Source organism: Artibeus jamaicensis, unplaced genomic scaffold (assembly GCF_021234435.1).
Source record: "Artibeus jamaicensis isolate MK-2021 breed Jamaican fruit bat unplaced genomic scaffold, CSHL_Jam_final contig_519, whole genome shotgun sequence".
NCBI classification, from domain to species: Eukaryota; Metazoa; Chordata; class Mammalia; order Chiroptera; family Phyllostomidae; genus Artibeus; species Artibeus jamaicensis.
The window spans coordinates 54,962,811-54,982,449 of NW_026521871.1; the positions used below are offsets into that span (position 1 = coordinate 54,962,811).

Below are 19,639 nucleotides of genomic sequence, written 5' to 3' on the forward strand. Positions count from 1 at the left end.
ATACTCTCCTGTTTATTTATATGCTTTGTAATTTTTTGTTGAGAACCAGCTTCTGAGTAGCATGTTACGATAACTCTAGAGACTGAGTCTCCCACACCTCGGGGACCGCCGGATTTGGCTTCCCGACGGCTGAAGCGAGCCGTGCTCCTCGTGTGTGTCCGAGGTTTCCGTCCCGCCACCTCTGCTGTCTGCTAATGGCCCAACAAAGCCTTTCTGGCCGAAAAAGCAGAAAGGCACTGGGCACTGGGCTGTCCCTTTAGACCTTCCGAGGGCGCTGGGCTGCGCCCAGGGGACCGTCTGCGGACAAGGCCGCAGTGACCGCATTCTCACTCAAGTCTCCGCGCCCTGTCAGCGGCTCCGTGCCTGAGGGTCCGAGCCTGGGTGCAGGTCCTGCTTTAGAAAGTCACGCCGGACGGTTTCCAAAGTGCAAATTTGTGCTCCCAGACCCAGGAAGAAAAGAGTCTATTTTTTTTTTTATTTCCAACACAGAAAACTTGCCCCTATTCTCTCCCTACCACTGCCCCCCATCCCCATTCTGCTGGGCCCAGGCCATGCCTAGCAAGAAGCCAGAAGCAGGCAGAGCTTGGGCAGGCTAAAGCCGCCTGGGAAGTCTCCGGCACCCTGGTCCACACAGCCGACCTGGTCTGGACGATCAGAAGTGGCCCAACATGTGGTCCTGGCAATAAATAGGCGCTTCCAACAAGGAGCAAGCCCCGCTGGTGGCAACGGTGACCGCTAGGCCCAGTATGGTGGCGGCGGGCCAGGGTATGCTACGGAAAAGCACATCCTCTAGGCCTGACCCTCAGCCCCACTTATTGTCCACCACAGCCTTTGAGACTGGTCCTGGGAGAGGGGCTCTGCCCCACAAACCCCCGCTGAGTCGGTCTTGGACATACAAGTCAGAGGCATCCATGTGGCCATCAATCAGATGCACTGTTCTCTCTACCACAGGAAAGTGTCCAGCTTGGCCTGGGAGGGAGGGAGCCCCTTCCTGGCCCCGACTTTCTGCTTCGCCTTGGCCTTGGGCTTCACAGGTAGTGGGCGGATAATAGTTGTGTCAGTCTGAAGGAGATGTCAAGGAAAAGGCCGAAGTAGGGGATTGAGGTGCAGGAGAGGAAGGCTGAGACTGGGGTGGGCCACCCTGCTGTGCTCAGCGAGGCCTGGCTCTGCAAATTTGAGGCTGCAGGCCCCAGCAGGCTGGGGCCTGGGGCACTAGTAAGGGACAGTGTGGACTTGATAGCTCAGCTTGCCCAAAGCCACAGAACAAGGATACAGGCTGGATGAATTTTGTCCGGCCCCCAAGACCATCGAAGCCGGTCCGCACCTAAAGGAAAAGAAGAGATGAGTGAACCAGGCTAATGAGCGAGGCGGGTGGGGGGGGTGCAGTGGCGGCTGGCTACCGCACCCCCTCCTGAGAGGGCTGGCACTTGCCCCTTGTGGGAAGCCATACTCACTGCATCTGTGCTGCGGCAGGACTCTGCCCTGGCTCTCTTGGGCTGTTTCAGGCCCAGGACGGCATTCCGGATGAAGAGAGGGAAGGCGCCAGCCAGCTCCTCATCTGGTTCTCCCACACAGTGCTGGCCGCCCAGCGAGAGCTGGGTCTCCTGCAGGGGACACACCAGAGCCAGACTTGATGAGCCGGATGGCGGCACGGAGGGGTGGGCAGTGGTGGTGGGACAGGATCAGGACCTCTGATGCCTTGCTGGGAGGCAGGGAGGACCACGAGCAGGGTTCCAAGGGTGGCTCTGAAGGGTGTCGGTCCTGGGCCAGGGCTGAGAGGGCCTTCCCTCACGGAAGCCCGGCTCCACACTCAGTCTGGGCCAGGACCGGATGGCGACTGACTGGGGGCCTTACCTGCCTGCAGGCTTTGGACACCTTCTTGGGAGCATCCTGAATGGGAGAGCTGTGAGACATAAGGGCAACGCACAGGTGAGCAAGCACAGGGACAGGGTGATTGGGCTCAGGACATACCCCTTGCAGAACCACCATGTGGCATGGCTGCTGTTGTGCTAGGCAAGGCCCCTTGGGACCCTCTCTGCAGGTGCACATCTGTGAATTGCTGGACAGCCACAGCTGCCAGAGTGGTGGAGGCAGGGGAGGTCGGACCATGTCCCAGTCTTATGGCTTTCCACTCCGGGGCAGGCTAATTCCAATGCTCCCCAAACCCACAGGCACCTCACCATGTCCCAGGCCCTGTGGGGCAGGACAGCCCCACTGATGCAGCCATGCCCTGATCCAGGTGGACACATCTCACGAGCTCAGGCCCCGTTCTGTCTGCCCAGAGGGGGGCTACCACTCCAGGAAACCTTCAGTGAGGTCAGCAGCCCAAAAAGCACTCTCGGAACACAGGCCCAAGCCATCTCCCTAGATAATCTAGATATCCTGTGTGGACGGGGCCTGGAGCAGAACAGGTCATGGCCTCAGGCCCTAGCCTCCCATCCTTAGCCCCAGAGCTGGGTGCAGTGTTTCTGTTCTATTGCTGGGACCCTAACAGCTGGACACCTTCCCTCCTGTGTTTTCCTAGGTGGGTGGGAGGATGGTGATGCACAGTTGACCCTGTGGCTTCTCAAAGCCACGAGCACAGGGGCAGAATCAGGGCCTGCTGACTCTGGACCCTCTGCTCCTGTCCCCCGAGTCATGGTGGGGTCACATGAATACCATGGGAAGACCCTTTGTTTGCTGCAATTCTGAGTTTGCAGAGGCTGATCCAAGTTGGGGGGATCCCAGGCTCCCTCACATGCCCTGCAGGCCCTAAAGATGGTAGCAATGTCTCCAAAAGGTCCAGCAACCTGTAGGCCCGGGTATCCACATTCCAACTTTACAGCTAGAGAAAAGGCCACCCGAAGAGGCCAGAGTGTGGACCGGGCACCGGGAAGGCCCCCAACTGCAGCGCACGCGCTGGGCATGCTGCTCATTGTCTGGGGCACAGGTGGCTCCACCCCTGCGGTCGGGGGAGGGGGAGCCCAGCCAGCGTCCCTTTTGCCCTCCCTCTCCCCGGGCCTCCTCCATCTCCAGGGCCCCACATCTCGATTTCTTTCTCGCAGGCCCAAAGTCTTTGACTACAAGGAAACCTGCTCAGCCCTGAGCCCCCTTACCTGAGCAGCGCGTACCTACGTGTATACGCGAGTCGTTCTCGTCTCCATGCTGAAATACACTTGGTCTGCGTGGCCAAGGAGAAAGCCTCCCCGCTCCCAGTGCCTCTGCACCCCAGTGAGTGCCCACCCCCCCCACAGCTCCACATAGCCTCTCCTACCTGCCCCTGCGGGCTGGCCACCCAGGTATGGGGTGCGGGCCTGGGCTCCGTGGTTTGAGACGGCCCTGCCTCAAACATGAATCTGAGAGGCACACAAAGGGGGAGGAGGTGCAGGATCCCTGGCTCAGGACTCCGGTGGGCAGGCATTCCAAGAGCACACACCCATCACACCATTAGCCAATACTTGCCCCCACTGGGACCCCTGCATTCTCCCCAATTCACATCCCAGCAGCCTTGCCTGAAGGGTGATGGTGCAGGGTAATGACACAAGTGAGAAAGGCTGTGACAGAGAGCGTACTCAGGAGAGGAAAGGAAACGTGGCTGGAACCAAAGCCTTTCCAAAGCTGGGCGACCCTTACCGCCCCATGAGCTGCTCAGAGCTGCTAGGGCAGGGCCTACAGAGATCTCTTAGCCATCTTCCCTCCAGGCTATAGACAGGGCCAGGGGCTATTACTTACTGTGCCGTCTCTGGGCAGAGCTTCTTGGCATGGCCATGCCGAATGCCGGTGGGCCGGGCTGGGGGGGTATCCACATCAAAGGTGGCATTGAGGTCGATCTCATCACTGAAGGCTGGCCGCCGAAGCTTCAGGTTCAGCATCTCTACAGGGGCTGGGCTAGAGGCACAGAGAGACTGGTTACTCAGGACCACAGGGGCAGCCCAGGACAACAGCCCCCCAAGCATCAGAGATGGCCCCATGGGGTCCTTGATGTCTTCTAAATACCCTCTGTATAGTTGGGGATGCTAGTCACCTCCTGAGGCCACCCTGAAATGATGGGAGTGAAGGATAATTCTACTGCGACAAATGGAACAGGCAACCACCATCAGCTCCCATAGATTTCCCCCAAATTCTAGGAGGAGCATGGCCAGGGGGGCTGCAGGCCCACACAGAATGAGTGAAAGGATGGGCCACAAGCCATAGGGGGAGGTGGTGGCAAGGGAAAGGGGCAGGAGGCCCCAGAAGTTAGGTGGGCAGGCTCCAGCAGCTAACTGGATGTGGGGAAGAGAAGGGCACAGAACGACTTCCCGAAGGACACTGAGAGTGGGTCAGTAAGGGGCTGGCTGGGTCGCTGGGTGCTGCGGCCTTGTCTGGGCAGCCAAGTGAGAGACTGTCCTGAGGACAGAATGCTCAGGAGCAGGCAGGGACCTGCATCCCTCTGCCTCTTGGCTCCCTCTGCTGGCAGCTCCCATGCATGCATTCCCAGGACCAGAGGAGCAATCTTTCCCAAATAGTTTCCTGTTTGTTTCAGAATCTGAGGCTGACAGATGCATCTGGTGGGCAATCCCATAAACAGCTGCCCAGAGACAGTCAACGCTGCCTCCCCTTCTGCGACCATCTGTAGGCCTTCCCTGGCCCACCCTGGCCTCTCCTTGTCAGAGCCTAGAACTTGCCTCAGTGCTGCTTTCCAGCTAAGTCTTCGCTGTCCCCCAGTGCGGGAGCACCACCATCCTCACGGCCATGTGGACCACCCACCCCACCAGAGCCAGGGGGACTGAAGACCCTTCCCAAGGAGCTCCTGCAGCTGGAGGCCCGCACCAGCCCAGAGGGTCGACCAACCTCTCTAAAACCAGGCGGTTCACAGTCTCACTGTCCACTGGTGGCAGGTTCAGGGTTTCCTGCAGCATCGTTAGCTTTTTTTTCAGGCTCTTGGGGAAGGAAAGAGAAAAGTGTGAAAGAAAGGCGAGGCATCAAGTGCAGGCAGACTGCTGAGGACTTGAACAGCACACAGAAGGCGAGGCCTCTGGGAACAGAACAAGGCCTGAGGCCCACTGTGGGGCTGCAGAGGCAAAGCCCTTCTTCTGCTGCTCTCGGGGCTGTAGGTCCAGGACAGACCTTGAGTGAAGACCCCCCATGCAGTCTACCCAGGCTCCAGACCAGGGTCGAGGTCCTGGCCCACCCTGACCCAGGAGGATACACAGAGCCCAGAACCACCAGCACCGACTGGCCAACAGGTTCCAGGAACAGCTAGCCCAGCGGTGCTCTAGGAGGGCACACAAACCACCCCTCACTCCCCACCAGCCAGGGGTGATCCTCACCGCGATTTCCCTGTCAGCGTTCTGCAGATCCTTCTGGGCTGACCTCAGCTCCAACTTGGTCTGGTCCAGTTCCGAGTAGACTGTCTGCAACTACAAAAGCATAGGGAATAAAGGATGGGCCAGGGGTGGCCGTGTGCCCTGCCCCCATTGGCTGCTACCCAGCACATGCTCATGGTAGACCAGGGTCCAGAAGATTATGGGGACACATGAGGGAGGCCCCAGCTCCAGGGGGCTGAGCTGTAGTCCAGCAATGTCCTTCTGGAGCCACTCAGGAGCAAGCACTGCTCCTTATACCCTGCAGCCACGGATGCGCTGGGCCCAGAAATAAGAGTGGCGGTGATGACCAAGTCAGGTTCCAAGGGCCCTTCTACTCTGGGCCTGGTACAAAAGCAGACCTTTGCAGCTGTCACATTTGGGACCTGTGCTCCCCTGCCAGCTGAGAGGTGTCCAGGAACCAGGAAGAGCAGAGGGGAGCATGTATTAGGAAAGTACCTGCATGGCCTGCCACCCTAAATGGACGAGCCACGTGGCCACAGCCAATGCCAGTGAAGGCCAGTAACCCGTCTCCATGAACCATCCGACGGCCCCATGGAATCGGCTGCACCACCAGGCCCCGCGGCCTTGCTCAGGAGATGTGAGCAAGCATGGAAAAAGAACAGCCACCCCTCCCTTCACCCTCTGCTCCCCACTAAGGTACCTTGCTTTTGGAAGAAAACAAGTCCTTCTTCAGCTTGTCTACTAGCTCCCCTGAGGCCTTCCGTGCCTCTTTCAGATTCTCGTACTCTCTACACAGGGGCCAAAGAAAGACAGGTCAGAACAAGACACCCACCAGTCAGACTGAGCACCAGCCAAACACAAAGCCCAGCCCAGCCCAGCCCAGCCCAGCCCCTCCCCTGCTCTCTTTCCTGCTCTGATGCCTGAGCTCAGCAGGCTGGCACGAGGAGGGTCCTGCATCCAGTGCCCTGCAGGTGCTGGTGGTTTGAGGTGTGCAGGGAGCCCCAGCCTCACTCAGGAGGCCCCTACACCACCTGGCCCCCACAGGAGGCATCTTGGATCCTCAGTGCCTGTCAGCTGAGTGGCTGTTTCCCCAACCTCCTACCCTTAGTACTGGAGAATCTGAGCAAAGTTTCTGACACGGGCAGGCAGGGTCAGTAATAGTGCTGATGGGACAGGCTGCCAATACTGCAACAGGGCTGACGGCCCACAGAGCTGTGCCAGCCTCCTCAGAATAATGCTATCATCACCCAGTTCTCAATGACCCCAAGAGGCTAGTTGTTACTATCTCCATTCAGTAAGCTGAGGGTCACAGAGGCTAAAAAACAGCTCTGGCCACACGATGAGAGGGAGGGTCAGGGTTCAAACTGAGGCAGCATGGCTCCAGAGCTTGCCCCTTAACTCTGCCTGCTCTGCCTTGCAAGAGAGGGGCAGCAGGTGGAGAGCCATGGCTGGGGGGCCGTGGCTCGGCTCCTGGGCTTGGACAGAGGGGCCAGACGACGCACTTCTTGAGGGACACGCAGTACACAGCCAGCTGCTCCACTGCTGACTGGCCCACGCCCATGTCTCGGATCATCTCCTCCACTTCAGGCCGCTGGCTCTTGAGTAGGTGCTCAATCCTGAAAAACACCCAGCCCACGGCATTTAAAATCTGGAGGCTGATGGGTAGGTACCCAGTGCAGCTCTACCTCCCCTTGCTACTGTTGCTATGGTGACAGCCTGGCCTGCTAGGATGCTTCAGCAGGCAGGTCTGCCCAAAGAAAGGCCCCGCAGCAGAGCTGAGCACAGTTGCAAGGGTGCTGCTGGGGAAGAGGGCGCCTGACAGAGGTCCTCAAGGTCAGCAGTCCCTGGAGAGCGGTCCTTGGAGCAAAAGACCTCCCAGATTGTGTGGCCACAGGCAACCGGTGCCCAGAGCCTGAGCAAAGAGACCCAATTGGCCTGAGTTCCCCCACGGCCTATGGAGATTAGAGCCACAGAGGTGACTCAGCTCCCGCTGTAGTCCTATGAGCTGTGCCACCCAGGGGCCCTGGCTCCAAGCTCACCGCTCCATGGTCTGCATTTTGCCCCTGAGTCGGCGGGCCTCCTCCCGTGCCTGTCTGGTCTCATCCTGCTGCTGCTCCAAGAACTTCATCTGCTTCTGAAGAGCAAACACACCCACACATACCTGTTGCTCAGAGAGGGACTCCACCCTAGGACTCTGCTTTTGCAGATGCTGAGAACCATGTGTCCCCAACCCTCAGGGGGGCAAGGCTCCTGGGTCCCATTCTAGCTTGTGTTTTTTCTGCTAAGAGGCCCTAGGCCAGCAGCCGCCTTACCTCCCTGCTTGCATCCCCTGACACAGGTCTTAGGATAGGTGCACCCCAGGCCGGCACCCCAGGCCCCTTGTGGGCTGCCACACTCCTGTGCCCCGGGCTCTCGCGCATGTTGTGCAGGGAGTGGAAGAAGCCCGAAGCCCAAAGCCCAAAGCCAGGCCTCACTGTCCACCATCCAGACTCACGAACAGTGGCCAGGACAGTGGCCAGGACAGTGGGGCTGAGCCAGGGGCAGCAGCCAGGCTGCCCTCGGCACAGGACCTCTCCACCCCTGGGAACACTGTCATAGGTGCCCGCTGTGCAGCCAGGGGCTCATCATCACTCCTTCCCCTGCACTGGCCAGGCCACGTGGTCCAGACCAGCCACCAAGCGGGAACATGGACAATGAACACCCGGGGCCCACTCTGTTCACAAGGATGCCGCCTCCCTTCCCCTTTCCAACGGCATCCTGCGACGCCCGCTCCCGGCTACAAGGCCAGAATACCAATTGTGCCTTCAGATCAATCGCCTCGTGCCCCTTGGAGAGCAAGAGGCTCACCAACCCAGGCTGATAGAAAATTCATCTGGATCTAGAACGGCTGGCTCTGCAGGCTTTGATCTGCCCGGTCAGCTCAGCACAGCCAACTTCAAAGGCCGCTGCTCCTCCCTGGGGTGCTGTTTGGTCTGGCTCCAGAGAGCAGCCTGACCGAGGACTAGAGTGCGGATGGCAGTTTCTCCAGGCTTCATCGGTGGAGTACAAACCACTCTGGAAACATGGCCCAGCCTCACCAAGGTCATGGCTGAGCAGCCCCTCCATGAAGTGTGGGGAAGCCCTCACCTCTCCAAACCACTTGGGACAAAATTTATAGGTGTGGTCAATGTGGCCTTTTTCTTATGAGCTGGGTGGGTACAGTTTGGGGGGCCTGGGGACCAGGGGATTCGCCTCCATTTTACAACGGCACACACCGAGCTGCTGCCCGGGGCAGAACCAGGCGAGCCCAGCGTGGTGAGCCCAGGGTTGGGGCTACGTCTCCCATCAACCGCGCGCCCACAGGACCCGGGGACACACCTTGAGGGTGGAGCACAGCATTTCGGCCTCGTCTAAGGCCCCCTGCAGAGATTCCACGGTGGCGTTGCGTTCTTCCAGCGTGGCCCGCAGAGTGTCGATGACGTCCTGGCTGTCCCGTTTCTCCCTCTCTGGAGAAAAGAGACATGCTCACCCACCTGTCAGCATAAGAACCCGGGCTTCTGGGCTCCAGCGCCCACCCCAGAGAGAGGTGAAGAACAAGTCCCAGGCCAGAGAAATGGGGGGCAGGCCTCTCTCTCTGGCACGCCCCAAAGCAGGGAAGCCAAGCTAGAGTCTCCTTCATGGGACAAGACCCTCTTTCTGCGGCTTGGTCTACCTGAGTAAAGACTCCACTGCTCCCCACTCCCACCGGTCTAGTTAGGTCACCATCCCAGAAGGCATGCAGGTTCCTGCCAAACTCTGTGGCCGAAACCCCTCCTATACACACTCCGGTGCATCAGGCAGCCCTTCCCAGCCCGAGTGCCGGGCGAGGCGGATGGCTCTGGTCCCCAGCCCTTCCTCTCCCCTTCAGTCATGAGCGCGGGCAAGATGCTCTGGCGCACGGAGCAGGGTGAGGCCCAGCCCACCAGCAGACTGACAGCTTTCCTCCCAGCACCGCTCGCACCAGCTCCCAAGTCCGAGGCTGCCCACGGCCCCTTGTCTCTCGGTAACTCACCTTTGTGGGAAAGCTGGGCCCTGACGTTATCCAGTTCATTCTGTAAGGCAACACCCACCATAAGCAGCAGTAAGACACCACGGCCGGCCTCCCCTCGGCCTCCCACGGGCTATGGGCAGCCCTGGGAGGGGAGGATGGAGCCTGCCGCTCTCTGCTGCACCCCAGGACCAGACTGAGCCGATGATGCAGAGGTACGCCTTGCTTCAACTCTGTGCGCCTTTTTAAAAACTGGGCAAGCTGGGGGGAAATAATCTCAGGGATAAGATACCCAGACAGGGAAAGAGGCAGAACAGAGTAAGAGATGTGAGGCTGGGCCTGTGCGCTCAGTGCCCTGGCGGTGGCTTCCACTGCTTCCTCTGCTGGCCTGCACCCTCTCTGGGCACCAGCTACCCTCGGCGGGGACACAAGGTGGGCCAAGCACCTTGGGCTACCACTCCTGCCCTCCACCCTGGGGTCCTGCCTGCCTCGGCCCCCTTTCATCCAAGCTCTAAGCTGGCTCTGTGTGCCACGGATCTTCCAGCCCTGGGGTGAATATGGTTGGTGAGCCGGGGCAGCTTCGGGCCGCTGGGTGAGACTCGTGCTAGGTTCTAGCCAGGCTGTGTGTGCACTGCGGAGCACTGCTGCAGGACTGCCGAGAGGCTGGGGCAGAGCTGCGCTCAGCTCCCGTTCAGAAGTCCAGAGGATTCAGCATCTCCATGGGCAAGAGGGGGCCTCATCCATAAGCAGGAAAAGTAGGCTCTGTAGAAGCAACAGGCTTGGCCAAGGGTCCAGGAGGGTAGCTGGATGGAACCAGACCAATCCTCCTCCAGATCACCTTCTCCACGTCAACACAGACTCAGAACCTCACGCATGACCCAGTAGGTTGGATAAGCCCCATGTGGCCAAACTCTCCACTCAGGACTCTGGGGCAGGTATGTTCGGTGGCTGGGTTGGTCAGTGTAGGCTAAACATCTCGAGGTGGACATGGTGGGTTGAGAAGGGTGTGCAGGGGCTGCCTGAGAAGAAAAACTATCCCTAGACCCCCAGCTCCTGCCACATGCAAGCAGGATGCGTTCCAAGCCCTTGCCTCCCTGTCTCCTACATCTGACTTTGAAAGCTGGAAAGAAATGGAGCTGCCTTTGTTGCCTGTATCGCAGGGAGAACACGGCTTAAAACTGGGAGCAGTTACCATGACGATGAACATACTGGCTTTAAGCACAAAAGCTCCATGTTCCTGAAGCAGTGAGGTTTCAAGGACATCATGGCACCCTGGAGCCAGGGCCAAATGAGCCCCGATCTGACAGATGCCCAGCAAATTAACCCTCACAGCCCAGGCTCACTTGCGAACTCCAATCCCACTTCCTTGAGAGGTTTCTGCCAATCCGGTCCCTTGTGCACAAAGGAAGCTGCACCTGCACCGCAGACGTGGAGGAAAAGCAGTGGGAGTGCAGGAGGGGACGCACCCGCCCTCGCCTGCAGTGTGGGTTTCCACCCTGGCTGCACACATTGTTTCCAGGGCTCTGCCCTCTATTCCTGGGAAAGGCACAGGCACCGAGCCCGTGCCGAGCTCCCTGGGCAGTTTTGAGACACAGCCAGGTTTATAAACAAAGGGTCCGTGTACCTTCCCTGGCTGAGGACTGGAAGCATTTTCAAATCTGTCTCTGACTGTCCAAGCAGCAAAGTGGGCCGTGGGGGACGGTCGAAGAGCCCTGGCAAGGTGAGGGGCCTTGAGAGAGGCCCTCTGACCTGAGTCGGAGTTGCTTTGAAGTCCCAAGGGGAGAGCTCACAGGGCATGTCTCCAACGACGCTCTCAACCTCCCTTGTTCTCTGCTCTCCTTGCCTCTGCCTTGAACTTTCTGCAAAGTCTCCCCTGTGGAAATCCACCTCCTACTCTGGGTACTCTCCCTGGGTGGGGGCAGAAAGAGCTCTCAGAGAGCTGGGGGTTCAGTAGCATGAGATACATTCCGGGTACCTTTAAGAATTCGGCATCTAGGACACCCTCCTCCTCCTGGGCAAGGTCGAAGAAGAGCTTATTGATAATGGTTCTCTTGCCAACCTGGAAGGGGAACAAGAAAGAGTGTGAGTGAGTGGTTGGGTCGTGGGCGAGGAGGACGGGGCTACGTGCAGCCTAACACGCAGCCTGGTCCGTCCTCAGGCCTGACATTTCGCACTGTGTTCCTCGGAGGCACATGACCTCTGTAGCCCTGTCGGTGCCCCGAGCTGGTGCCACTCTTGGTTGGTGGTTACTGAAGTCCTGTCTCTGCGGACCCAGATCGCGACCACTCAGAAGACTCCCCAGCTCTAGGTACCAGGCATTGAGAAAATAGGAAAAGGCAGGGAAGGGTGCCAAACCTGCCCAGGGAGAGAACGAGCCAGGCAATGAGTGCATCTGCCAGTTACCCGTGGGTATAAGCAGGCCTGCCGAGCCGCTCAAAAGCACTAGTGAGGTTCAACCAGCCTCAAACCACGAGGGCCCAAAGGGGTCAGAGAAAGGTATCCGCTTCAGAGGCCTTCCCTCGTTCCTGCTCGCTGGCAAGGAGGACGTGTCCGAGCTGTGGTGTTTCCACCCCACCGCCCTCACCTGGACTCGGCACTGTGGGCAGGTCCGACTGGGTGCTGTGTCGAACCACTGGATGAGGCTGCAACGAGACACAGAAGAACAGACTGGTGAGCTGTGGCTTGGCTGGAGATACACAGGCCAGGTAGGCATGCTGACCACAGACGGGCCCGTCCTGCCCTTCCTGGACCAATGCCCGACCACACCAAGGGCAGCGCCCCGGGCGGGGACAGCACACCCCATGAGGCCCTTTTCTGGCCCCGCTGGCTTGGCCCTTCCTGCCACTGAGCTGCTCTCTTGTGAACCTTCTGGGCTTCGGCGAGGGGTAACAGTCAAAACCCAGAGTCCCCCAGAGTCAGGGATCCTAATAACACCCCCTCTTTGGCTGGGACTCTGGAAGGCTATATTCTCAAAGGAAGGGTAAACTAGAAGTGAAAGCAAGAAGAAGTAAAAGCAAAACACAGCCCAGCTTTGCAACATCTATCTGTCTGGTCCAACAAAACCTCAAGCCTTAAACTTTAGAACCATCCCCTAGTAGTGAACTCTCCCACGCCCAGGGACAAGGAAGAAACAAGGCTTTTCGGAGGATGACGCCGTTGTCCTAGGCTTTAATGCCTTTTCAGATACTACACACAACATATAACCATACACGATAGAATACTACACAGCAATGAGAATGAATAGATCTACAAATGAATCACATAAACATAACACGGAGGAAGAGAGGCCAGATACCAGAAAAAAAGGTACACTGTGTACGAAGGCATTTACATAAAGTAAAACAGTAGGCAAAACTCATCTGTGCTGTTGGCAGTCAGGAGGGCGGGCACCCTCGTGTGCGGGAGAGGCGGCGCGCGGGCACCGCGAAGGGCGCACCGGGAGGTTTCTGGAACGCTGATGCCTTCTTTCCTGTCTCCTTCAGTTTGTGAAAACTGCGCAAGCCATACTTTTACTATATGTGTACTTTACATGATAGGTTATATTTCAACAAAATAGTTTTTTTTAAACAGTCGCACAAGAAAAAAAACACTAGAAGTGCCAACGAAAACACACCCACAGAGACATCGGACACAGGCCACAACATGCCATGTGAAATAAATCGAACCAAGATTGCAAATGTTGGTAGAGAATCAGAAAATAAAAGGCGGCCAAACAGAAGTGCTGTAACTGACAAAGTGGCCAAAGTTACGAATTTGGTGGTCGGGTTTCAGAGCAGTTTGGACACAGCTGAAGAATTCGAATACTGAACAACAAGGCGGAGGAAACACTGAGAACTAAAGAGATGTAAGCGACACAGAAGATGCTGTGAGACAGTGCAGCGCACGCGTAATCAGGAGTTTCAGAAAGAATGTGAGCCAGAATAATGTCCTCCCCCGAGAAGTCTACATCCTAATTTCTAAAACCTGTGAACACCTTACCTTACATGACGAGAGCGATTTTGCAGATGTGGTTTATTAAGAGTCTTCGGATAGGGGATTACCCATCCAGGTGTGCCCCATGTGATCGCAAGGACACTTACAAGTGGGGCAGGAGTGTCAGAGTCATACAGAGAGATCTGAAGAGGTAACACGGCTGGCTTTGCAGATGGAGAGAGGGGCCGTGAGCCAAAGGGAAGCCCCACCTACGAACCTCGAGTTTAACCCAGCACAACCCACTTCAGACTTCTGACCTCCAGAACTGCGGGATGACATATTAGTGTTGTCGTAAGTCCACCAAGGGGTAGCTTGTCAGAGCAGAAATGAGAAACTAATACAGAAGACATAAAGGAACAGAGGCGATACGTGAAGAGATAATTGCTGATGATTTTCCAAAAGTAATTAAAGAAATCATTCCACAAATTAAAGAAACTTATTAATGAATCCCAACCATTAATAAGAAAATTAAAAATTTTCTTACCCAACCAGGATAAGAAAAACATTAACAAAGAGAGCTAAAGTGCCTACTTAATTGTCAGACAAAATAGACTTTAAGGAAGAAGAAAAAAGAAAAGGTTATAAGAGACAAAGAAGGACTTTATATATTGATAAAAGTTTCAATCCAAGAAGCAATAACAATTATAAACACATACGCACCTAACAACGGAGCCCAAAAATATATGGAAAAAAATTGGAGAGAATTGAAGGGAGATATAGATAGTTCTACAACAAAAATTGAAGATGTCAATACCCTACACTTTCAATAATGGACAAAACAATCAGAAACAGAGACCTTGAACAATAAAATAAAGCAACTGGATCTAACAGACATATACTCCACCCAATAACAGCCAAATACACATTTCTCTCAGGTGCACATGGGACATTCTCCAGGACAGACCACATGTTGGGCCACAAAACAAGTCTTAATAAATTTTAAAAGACTGAAATCATACAAAGTATGTTTTCTGATCACAGTGGAACGAAACTAAAAATCAGTAACAGAAGAAAAATGGACAATTCACAAATACAAGGAAATTAAATAACACCCTTTTAAACAACCAATGGGTAAAGAAGAAATTACAAGGGAAATTAGAAAATACCTTAAAAGAATGAAAACACAATAGGCCAAAAACTTATGAAATACAGCAAAAGCAGTGCTAAGAGGGAAACTGATAGCTGTAAACACACACTAAAAAAGAAGATGCCTGTTAAGATGGCTATTATAAAAACAAAATAAAAACAGAAAATAACAAGTATTCACAAGGATGTGGAGAAACTGAAAACCTAGTGCAGTTGATGTGGAAAACAGTAAGGCAGTCTCTAGAAAAAAACTAAACATAGAGTTACCGCATGATCCAGTAATTCTACTTCTGGGTATAATCCAAAAGAAACAAAAGCTGACCGAAATGGCTCTGTTGGTTGGGCATCATCCCGTAAAGTGAAAGGTCATTGGTTTAATTCCCAGTCAAAGCACAAGCCAGGGTTCAGTCCCTGGTCATGGCGCAACCACCTGATGCTTCCCTTTCTCTCTTTCTTCCTCCCTCTCCCTCTCTCTAAAAATAAAATGAGGTGGGCTGTGGTCCTTCGTCTCCTGTGCTACCTGTCCCAAGCACCCGAGGTGTCGGTGGGCAGCATCATGGACCGGGTAATGCAGTTCGTTGAGCCCAGTCGGCAGTTTGTGAAGAATTCAATTCGGCTGGTGAAAAGATGCACCAAACCTGATAGAAAAGAGTTCCAGAAGATTGCCATGGCAACAGCAATAGCATTTGCTGTAATGGGGTTCATTGGCTTTTTTTGTGAAATTGATCCATATCCCCATCAATAACATCATTGTGGGTGGCTGAATACCTTTTTAGAGGAGGGTTTTTACCTCTTGGGGATTGGTCACCATGAGAGGATTTGAGAAGCTCATGGAGTAAAAAAATTACCTGCATATTTTGCATTCTTTCATTTTTCCCCAGATGTTTTCTATTTCTAAATTAAAGTAATTTCAAAATAAAAATAAATGAATAAAATATTTTTTAAAAAGAAATGAAAGCAGGGACTCAAACATATATACCTGTATATTTATAGTAGCATAATTCATAGTAGCCAAAACATGGAAACAAACCAAGGTCCATTAACAGGTAAAGGGATAAACAAAATGTGGCATTTCCATGTAACAGAATATTGTTTAGTCATAAAAGGCTATGAAACTTTCACCCTGGCCAGATAGCTCAGGTGATTAGAGAGTTTCCAGATACCAAGGTTGTAGCTTCAATCTCAGGTTAGGCCATTTACAGGAATCAACCAGTAACTACACAAGTGGGTGGAACAACAAATCCATGGCTTCTCAAATCAAATTTTTTAAAATTAAAAAATGTTCTTTAAAAAAAGGAATAAAATTCTCACACATGCTACAATATGAATTAACCTTGAAAACATGATGCTGGGCTAAAAAAAACACCTATTATATGTCTCCACTTTTATGAGGCACCTAGAATAGGAAAATTCGAGGAGACAGAAGGTAAAGCCGAGGATTCTGGGGGCTTTGAGGAGCAGGGATAGAGATCGAGTGTTTAATGGGTACAGTGTTATTTGTCTGGAGTGATAAAAGAGTTCTGTAAGTAGATGGCGGTAATGGTTACACAACATGTTAACGTACTTAACGCCCCTGATTTGTACACTTACAAGTGGTCCAAATGGAAGGCATCTTTGAGCTCAGCAAGTCAACCCCATGTGCACAGCTCACCCTCCCAAGTTAAAAGAAAATTATGGACAAAAAGTTACTGAAATTAGATGATGGCATCCATGTCCACGGAATACTGTAGGAATCTGATTCCTTTACGAATCCTGAGCCAGAGAACACGTGGACAGATAATGACAACTAGTGGGCAACAGAACATTGAAATGGTGACAAAAGGGGGAAACACTATCATGTTAGAAGCCTTAGGGAGAGTATAAACAATAGCTGTGTTCACCCCTCTCCAAAAGGTCTATTTTAAAATAGGGTTGTGTACTTTTTCATATTAAGTTTTCTTTGTTAAATACTTTGTAACAGTCCAAAAATGGTTAAAATGGTAAACTGTATGTTACATACCTTTACTACAATAAAAATATATATATTAAAAAAAGGAAGAGAAAATAATGGTAAAGTTTGTTATGCATAGTTTACCACAATAATAAAGGAGCCAAGGGGCTCTGAACCAGTTCATCCGCAGCTGCTAGAGGAATCTTTGCCAACTATCTGTGCTCAGTAGAATGGTCCCATAGGGTTAGCAGCACGGCTTGATATGGGAGCACCTCCTTGTCCTTAGGTGTTAACTGAGTTTTGCTTGTGGTGTCTGACCAAAGAGATGGCTCTGGAGAGAAGCATTCCAAACCATCAAGCAAACCCCGACAAATTGCGTAGCCAGAGGCCTATCAGGTTTCTACCTCGAAGAAACAAAAGGGCTCACCAGTTTGGTGAAAGTTCACCTCCGCCCGGACTAATAGTTTTGAAGTCACATCTCTTCGCAAGCCGATCATGAATGTCCCTACCCCTATCTTCACTGAACTAACTCGGTCCCCCTGGACTCACTCAGTTCAGCTGTCACCTCCGGCGGAAAGCCTGCCCTGACCCTCCTCTGCCCAGGTCGGAAACCTCCTGTGGGGCCCCGTCTAGTGCCACCTTCATCACCCGTCTGAGATCCGGGGGCTGGCAGCCCAGAGGCCGACATCCCACAGTCCTGTAGCCGTACTGGAGCAACCGCCCAGCCCCGAAACAGTGGTTACTCACCACTGCAGGTGGAAGGTGTGGCCGCAGTGGATGGCAGCAACGTCGCGCGAGTGGTCGAAGAAGTCGGAGCAGATGGTGCATAGTGCACGGATAGGCATGATCACTGGACTCAACGGGCCCAGGCAGCCGTGGAAACCGCGAAAGATCCAGCTTCTTGGCTGCGTCCCCGAGCCTCAGCTCCTTCAAATTTGGCTCTAAAGCTCGACTTCCGGGATAGGACCGGAAGTGGCTACACGAAACTTGGAGGCGGAACCCGAAGGTTGAATTCGGATTGGACGAACCCTAGGGGCGGGGCTTAACGGCCCTGAGGCCAATTAGAATCACGGGGTGGAGCGCGGGCCGCAACCAGTCGCGGGTATAGCTCAAAAAGGGCTCAGCGCTGGATCCGGAGTGGGAACAGCTACGCTGCTGGTGAGAACGCTTTCTAGGGCAAACCAGAGCTGATGCGAGGCTTGCCAGTGCGGCACCGGCTCCTCGGCCCTGTTCTCTCAGGGCAGCATTCTCTGGACCTCGTGAGAGTCAAGACCGCGGCGGCAGGGGAAAGGGACGATGATCCCAATGGAGAACGAGTCCCCTGCGCTTGGACAATGGTGGACCGTACGCTAGAAGCCCACAGTTCCCACAGACCACCCTCCCAGCCGTCGGCTGTTGAGTCATCTTGGAAAGATGGACACAGTTTCCTAACCCTTCAGGACATCCTGAACTCACTCTGGCTTTATCCAAGCAAGGCACGGCGGACGATCCCCAAGTTTGGAGGCGGCAGGGCTAAGCTCTTAGCTCCCAGGAGGATCATTTATGCCTCTGAACTGCAGTGGGATTGGAATTTTGGAGGCCCAGATGTTTCATAGACCAGTGATTAACAAACTCTTTTTTCTTATTCCCACACCACAGAAGTTACCTTTGTGTCTTCCCTGAGAAAGAGAGTGGGTTCGCCTGGGCCGGTAGGGGCTGAGACAAGTCTTCCTGAGCCCTCACTCAACTATTTTTAGCAATGGTATGCCCCTCTCACCAGAAGAAGCCTTATGCAGAGCCCCATAATATAGAGCTGGTTTGTTCCACCTGAAGTAGACTCAGAGTGAATTCTTTGGGCCTATGTGGAAAGCACAGGTGTTGTTCCAGGAAGAGGGATTCTATACAGAGGGCTGCATAGAACCTGTGTGCAACACCCACGGTGCACCCTCTCCCCAACCCAGGGAAGGTCAATTCAGCTATCAGGAAGATCTCTCTCTCTCTGGTGGCTGGGTTTTGGTGGGTTCTAATTCTATGTCTAGGTTAAGACAAGGACTCCTTGTTAAACAGAACTTGTCAGGACAGCAGCCCAGAGGTTATTCTTTGGCACAAATCCATCATAGGACCCATCATCCACATGGATTACTACAGTCCAAAGGCACCTGTCACCACCATCAAGGAACGAACCGTGGCAAGAGTGTTTTGCGTTCTCAGCCCAAACAAGCCTCATGGCACCAAGCACAGACCACTATCTGTGAACCTGCTTCCAGCCTCTCCCCTCCCCACTGCCTTCCAGGGGCCCCTCCCCAGTGAGACAGAGGAAGCAAAGGCAAGAGGGTGGCCAGAGGCTTTGGCAGGGTGACATTTATTTGCCAGGTTCAGCAGGCACAGTTAGCCCACCGATCTTCATACACCAGGGCAGACCCACAGGCATGCAGGGAGAAGGGCAGGACTGCCACCAGAGTGCCGAGCAAGGGTCGGGACCGGTGTGGCTGCCTGCCCAGGCTGTGGTGGGGTCTGACACAGGGCACCTGCCAGGAGCCTCCATCAGGAAACTGGGGAGACTTATTCCACTTCCTCATCCCAGCAAAGGAACTCAGCATGGCTCAAGGGCACCTGGGCCTCTCTCTGAGCTGATAGAGGGGAAGGGGGTCAGACATAAAGGGGGTTCTTCTCTCTATTTTGTTGTCAAAGTGGGAGAGAGAAAATCTGCCCATGAAGGGCACACCCCCAAATCAGACTGGGACACTGCCAGGTGGCAGGCCCCCTGGGATGGGTGGACTGTAAACTGCTCCAGAAGGTGGCCATATGGGAAGAGCCCGGGGATATCAGCCCTTCCTGTTTAGCTCATGGGAAGGACCCAGGTAGGCTAGTGCACTAGGTATTGAACCTGCACGCTGTCCTCCCAGTTCTCATTGCCACATCCTAATTGCTCCTCCTTCCCCATATAGGTTCATGGACTCAGGGCACAGGGAAACCCACTGCAGGACCCAGGAGGGCAGGAAATAGCACAAGGGTCTTGGGAGGGGCTTCCCAGGGACAAAGATGGGAGCTTCTACCCTCCTCATTCTTTTTTCCTTCTGAGGACCCCCACAGCTACCAAGCATGCTCCCAACCACACGACCAGTCTTGTCTTAAAGCATACTGCCCCAGATTTCTGTGTTCTCTGTTCCAGCCTGTGCGCACTCCTACAGCAGCCCGCATACCACAGGCACATACCTCCATGTGTAGAAGCCTAAGACCGCTGACAGGGCCTCGCTGGAGGACCAGCTCTCAGGGCAAGGCCACCCAAGTTTAGAGCCTGGGAGAGGATGGGACCTGCAGGGCCTGCCTGGGGGGGATTGTGAGGCAAAAGAGGAAGGGGAGCAGGGACCTCCTGAGTAT

The 19,639-nt window shown here is 54.3% G+C and overlaps 1 protein-coding gene and 1 pseudogene across 2 annotated transcripts; one reads left to right on the forward strand and one right to left on the reverse strand.

The window, feature by feature from the left end:
• Positions 1-465: 465 nt before the first annotated feature.
• TRAIP (TRAF interacting protein) lies at positions 466-17,232 on the reverse strand. 2 transcript variants are annotated; one of them, XM_053669582.1, is made up of 16 exons: positions 17,027-17,232; positions 11,876-11,933; positions 11,267-11,350; positions 10,635-10,706; positions 9,316-9,355; positions 8,643-8,770; positions 7,325-7,419; positions 6,788-6,901; positions 5,986-6,073; positions 5,289-5,378; positions 4,810-4,898; positions 3,712-3,867; positions 1,855-1,903; positions 1,455-1,604; positions 1,274-1,324; positions 466-1,062 (listed from the first exon to the last, which is right to left on the reverse strand). In XM_053669582.1, the coding sequence occupies exons 1-16, from the start codon at positions 17,122-17,124 to the stop codon at positions 943-945; spliced, it is 1,482 nt and encodes a 493-aa protein (XP_053525557.1). In that variant the 5' UTR covers positions 17,125-17,232; the 3' UTR covers positions 466-942. The 2 variants fall into 2 exon arrangements, with proteins under 2 accessions (XP_053525557.1, XP_036984553.2); XM_037128658.2 differs by lacking the exon at positions 10,635-10,706.
• On the forward strand, positions 14,876-15,257 carry LOC119036733 (protein transport protein Sec61 subunit gamma-like; annotated as a pseudogene).
• Positions 17,233-19,639: the final 2,407 nt, after the last annotated feature.